The 5,215-nt window shown below is 42.7% G+C and overlaps 1 protein-coding gene across 1 annotated transcript in view; it reads left to right on the top strand.

Moving 5' to 3' along the window:
- Positions 1-5,215, top strand: part of EP300 (E1A binding protein p300) — a 119,935-nt gene that overhangs the window by 47,957 nt on the left and 66,763 nt on the right. Inside the window, 2 exon segments of the mRNA XM_011964151.1 lie at positions 1,180-1,293; positions 3,119-3,364. Of these exon segments, the coding sequence (XP_011819541.1) occupies positions 1,180-1,293; positions 3,119-3,364 (360 nt within the window).

Here is a 5,215-nt window from a genome sequence, read left to right as displayed (position 1 = left end):
GCCAGGATGGTCTCGATCTCCTGACCTCGTGGTCTGCTCACCTTGGCCTCCCAAAGTGCTGGGATTACAGGCGTGAGCCACTGCGCCCGGCCAGTATGTGCAATTTAAAAAATATTTATACCTCAAAGCATTTTAAAAATTCCATTGCCTAAATGCATCATCATGGTTAACTCACTCAGTAAAAGTCGTCTTGGCTACGTCCATTCTGTGGCAATTATGGATAAAGCTGCCATAAACAAAATCAATTTTGAGACTCCTTTACTGGTAGTGACATTATTTTAGGAAATGATAAAAACACAGTGTCTTTTTTTTTTTTTCTTTTTTGAGAGATGGAGTCTCGCTCTGTCGCCCAGGCTGGAGTACAGTGGCACAACCTCGGCTCACTGCAAGCTCCGTCTCCTGGGTTCACACCATTCTCCTGCCTCAGCCTCCTGAGGAGCTGGGACTACAGGCACCCGCCATGACGCCCGGCTAATTTTTTTTGTGTTTTTGGTAGAGACAGGGTTTGTCTGTGTTAGCCAGGATGGTATCGATCTCCTGACCTCGTGATCCACCCTCCTCGGCCTCCCAAAGTGCTGGGATTACAGGCGTGAGCCACTGCGCCCGGCCAAAACACGGTATCATTTTTGTGAGCATGTATCTAAGGATATGGGAAGAGAAGAAATTTCAAAGGTTTTCCCATGTGGTGATCCTCATAGACTGATTTTTATTTGCCCCAGCATAGCATACTTTAAATGTTATTGAGAGTTTGCTAACTGTCATGTAAGCAAGTGTTCAATTCAATACAGTTTGCTAGAATCATTTTTACTCGATCTAATTTGTGTGGATCATTAAAAAGTGTTCATGTGTGTCATACCATTGGTTTAGAGTACATTTGCTTAGAATAAAGTAGGTTGTATAGTATGATGATGAAAAATGAGGACTCTAGAGCGAGACTGCTTGAGGTTGAATCTCACTTTGAGTACTCTCTGACTTTGTGCAAATTGCTTACCCATTCTTTTTGCCTTTCTTAACTGTAAATTCTGAGTATTAATAGGAGCTACCTTACAGGACTGTTGGGAAGATGAAATAAGTTAATGCATTTGTATTACTTATTAAGTAGTCAACAAGTTAGCTATTATTAATGTAAAAGCATAACCTGCTCTTGAAAAAAGAAACAAAACATTTTCTTCTCTTTAGTGGCACACTGTGCATCTTCTCGACAAATCATTTCACACTGGAAGAATTGTACAAGACATGACTGTCCTGTGTGTCTCCCCCTCAAAAATGCTGGTGATAAGAGAAATCAACAGCGTAAGTGATGAAATCTTTTGAAGGTTTATATGAAAAGTTTTTAAAGTCTCACCGGTGCCATTTATAGTACTTCTTGATTATGTGAGGGACCTGTGGTATTGTACTATGTGGAATAAATGTTTTTTTCCCTTTTAATTTTTCTGCTTCCCTCACATTAGTGTATAGAATTGAACTGCTTAGGGAATTTGAGGCTACAGTGAGCTATGGTCATGCTGCTGCACTCCAGCCTGAGTGATGGAGTGAGAACTTGCCTCTATTTAAAAAAAAAAAAAAAGTGCAGTGGCTCACGCCTGTCATCCCAACAATTTTGGAGGCCAAGGCAAGAGGATTCCTTGAGGCCAGGCAACTTAGCGAGACCTTGTATCTTCCAAAAACTTTAAAAAGTAACTGTGTGTGGTGTGTGCCTGGCTGAGATGAGAGGATTGCTTGAATCTGGGAGTTGGAGGCTGCAGTGAGCTATGATTGTGCCACATCAGTTCAGCCTGGGTGACACAGTGATATCCTGTCTAAAAAGAAAAGAAAGAACTAAACACTGCTTAACATCTAAAGTAAGATCCAGTAACTCTCAATATTCATTCTTTTTACAAACAGCAATAGGTAAATTTATGTTCTGCTTTGAACGTATGAAAATTTAAAGACTGTTGCTTCCTCATTGGGGAAGTTACTCTTTTATACCTGTGATCTAAACATTCCAGTACTTGGAAATTATTTTAAAAAGAAAAAAATTGAGATTATTTTTATAATATTGGGATAGAGGAGAACTTTTTTTTTTTTTTTTTTTGAGACACAGTCTCGCTCTGTCGCCCAGGTTGGAGTGCAGTGGCGCGATCTCAGCTCACTGCAAGCTCTGCCTCCCGGGTTTACGCCATTCTCCTGCCTCAGCCTCCTGAGTAGCTAGGACTACAGGTGCCCGCCACCTCGCCCAGCTAGTTTTTTGTTTTTTTTTTTTTTTTTTGAGACGGAGTCTTGCTCTGTCACCCAGGCTGGAGTGCAGTGGCTGGATCGCCGCTCACTGCAAGCTCCGCCTCCCAGGTTTACGCCATTCTCCTGCCTCAGCCTCCCGAGTAGCTGGGACTACAGGTGCCCCCCACCTCGCCTGGCTAGTTTTTTGTATTTTTTAGTAGAGACGGGGTTTCACCGTGTTAGCCAGGATGGTCTCAATCTTCTGACCTCGTGATCCGCCCGTCTCGTCCTCCCAAAGTGCTGGGATTACAGGCTTGAGCCACCGCGCCCGGCCAGAGGAGAACTTTTTTTTTTTTTTAAAGAGAAAAGATGACTAACATTTTAAAAGTGTAACTACCACATCTCTGTAGCAACAAAAATTTAATCTTACAGGGTTAAAGGACAAATTTGGGAAGTATTGTACAGCATTTGAAAATGGAATTAAATTTTATAACAAGAATTGGGAATAGAAAATAGACAATTCACCAGAGGTGGGAGGAGAAAGGGGAACTCCCAATGTAATTCACTATTAAGAAGAGAAATAAGGTACCATTTCTCTCTTGTCGTGTTGGCAGAAATGATGCTGCCGGGTGTTGGCAGTTAAATGGCTCCAAAGCATTTGGTAGGAACTTTAATAAAGCCCTTTGGGAAGGCTATTGGGCATTCAGAATCAAAAGTCTTTTATACCAGTGGTCCCCCTTTATGAATCAGTTCTGCATCTAGAAATTTCTTCAAGGAAGTAATGGAAGACGATCCACATACTCAGATGTTTCATAATCACGTAACAATAATTTTGTGTGTGTGTGTGTTTTTTTTATTAGACGTTAGTCTTTTTTTCTCACCAGCGTTAATGTTGTAATACTATATCTTTTGTCTTCTCTAGCAATTTTGACTGGAGCACCTGTTGGACTTGGAAATCCTAGCTCTCTAGGGGTGGGTCAACAGTCTACCCCCAACCTAAGCACTGTTAGTCAGATTGATCCCAGCTCTATAGAAAGAGCCTATGCAGCTCTCGGACTACCCTATCAAGTAAATCAGATGCCGACACAACCCCAGGTGCAAGCAAAGAACCAGCAGAATCAGCAGCCTGGGCAGTCTCCCCAAGGCATGCGACCCATGAGCAACATGAGTAAGTTTGTGTCATCCTAATAACACAGTATTGGTTGTGTCAGTAAATGACATCTATAAATGCAGGGTCATTAGCTCCTTTTTGTTTTTTCTGCTACATGATTAATTTTTGAAATAATTTTTTAAAGATTACAGTGTAAAAGGTCCCTTACAATTCATCTGCAAGAGGTAACTGCCACTGGTTTGTGTCTTCCTTGATCCTTTTTTGCATTTTATGAGTTTAGATTTGCAGAAATGGGATCCCATATGTTATTCCACAACAAACTTTGATTAATATCGTGTAGATGGTCTGGGCACGGTGGCTCATGCCTGTAATCCCAGCACATTGGGAGGCTAAGGTGGGTGGATCACAAGGTCAGGAGTTTGAGACCAGCCTGACCAACATTGTGAAACCCTGTCTCTACTAAAAATACAAAAATGAACAGGGTGTGGTGGTGCGTGCCTGTAATCCTAGCTATATGGGAGGCTGAGACAGGAGAATGGCTTGAACTTGGGAGGCAGAGGTTTTAGTGAGCTGAGATTGAGCCGTTGCACTCCAGCCTGGGTGACAGAGCAAGACTCCGTCTCAAAAAAAAAAAACTATGTAGACATCTTTCATAGTCAGTACTCCATGTATCATTTTAAATGGTTGTATAGTATGTCATTCTTTTTTTTTTCTTTTTTGAGATGAACTGGAATGCGGTGGCACGATCTCCGCTCACTGCAACCTCTGCCTGCGGGTTCAAGTGATTCTTCTGCCTCAGCCTCCTGAGTAGCTGGGACTACAGGGGCACGCCACCACGCCCAGCTAATTTTTGTGTTTTTAGTAGAGATAGGGTTTTCACCATGTTGGCCAGGATGGTCTCAGTCTCTTGACCTCGTGATCCGCCTGCCTGGGCCTCCCAAAGTGCTGGGAATCAGGCGTGAGCCACTGCACCCGGCTCAACAATCTCTTACAGATGGACATTAAGATCTCCAATTACTGCTGTTTTAAACTATACAACAGAAATTGTTGTGTTTTGACCTGAGGCATTTTGGGTTGAAACATACAGAAATGAGTGTAGTTGGAAATGATTTCCTCATGTCTGGCAGGAGGAATAGTGTGCCTTTTCAAATACTTTTTTTGTGACTTGTTTGCCTCACTTCCTGTTGTATGACTGAGAGGGAAGAGGGAGAAGTATTCCAGTATCCTAATTTGGGGATATTATGTTTCTCTGATTGCATATGATAAAATTGGGAGAATTGTTCTAGTATCTTAATTTTGGAATATGTATGTTTCTCTAATTGCATATCATAAAATCAAACAGCTTTTTTCTGTGTCTATCCCTCTGCTGTTAAGCAATTCAAATATCTAAGCTATTTTGTTTGAGTAGTTAGACATCCAGCATTATAGAGATGGGGTCTTGTCCAGGCTGGTCTTGAACTCCTGGGCTCAAGCAATCCTCCTGCCTTGGCCTCCCAAAGTGCTGGGATTACAGGCGTGAGCCACCGCACCTGGCCTAAGATTGTTTCCCTCCCCCGGAGACAGAGTTTCGCTATGCCACCCAGGCTGGAGTGCACGGACCTTGGCTCACTGCAATTTCCACCTCCTAGGTTCAAGCAATTCTTCCTGCCTCAGCCTTCCAAATAGCTGGGATTACAGGGGCCCTCTACCACACCTGGCTAATTTTTTTATTTTTTCTTTTTTAGGTAGAGACAAGGTTTTCCATGTTGGCCAGGCTGGTCTTGAACTCCCGACCTCAGGTGATCTGCCTGCCTTGGCCTCCCAAAGCGCTGTGATTATAGGCATGAACCACCATGCCTGGCCCTCTAAGATTTTTTTTTTTTTTTTTTTGAGACGGAGTCTTGCTCTGTCGCCCAAGCTGGAGTACAG

Source organism: Colobus angolensis, unplaced genomic scaffold, assembly GCF_000951035.1.
Source record: "Colobus angolensis palliatus isolate OR3802 unplaced genomic scaffold, Cang.pa_1.0 Scaffold65, whole genome shotgun sequence".
NCBI lineage: Eukaryota > Metazoa > Chordata > Mammalia > Primates > Cercopithecidae > Colobus > Colobus angolensis.
The sequence above is the reverse complement of the archived record's forward strand: the minus strand, read 5'-3'. Positions and strand labels throughout refer to the sequence as shown.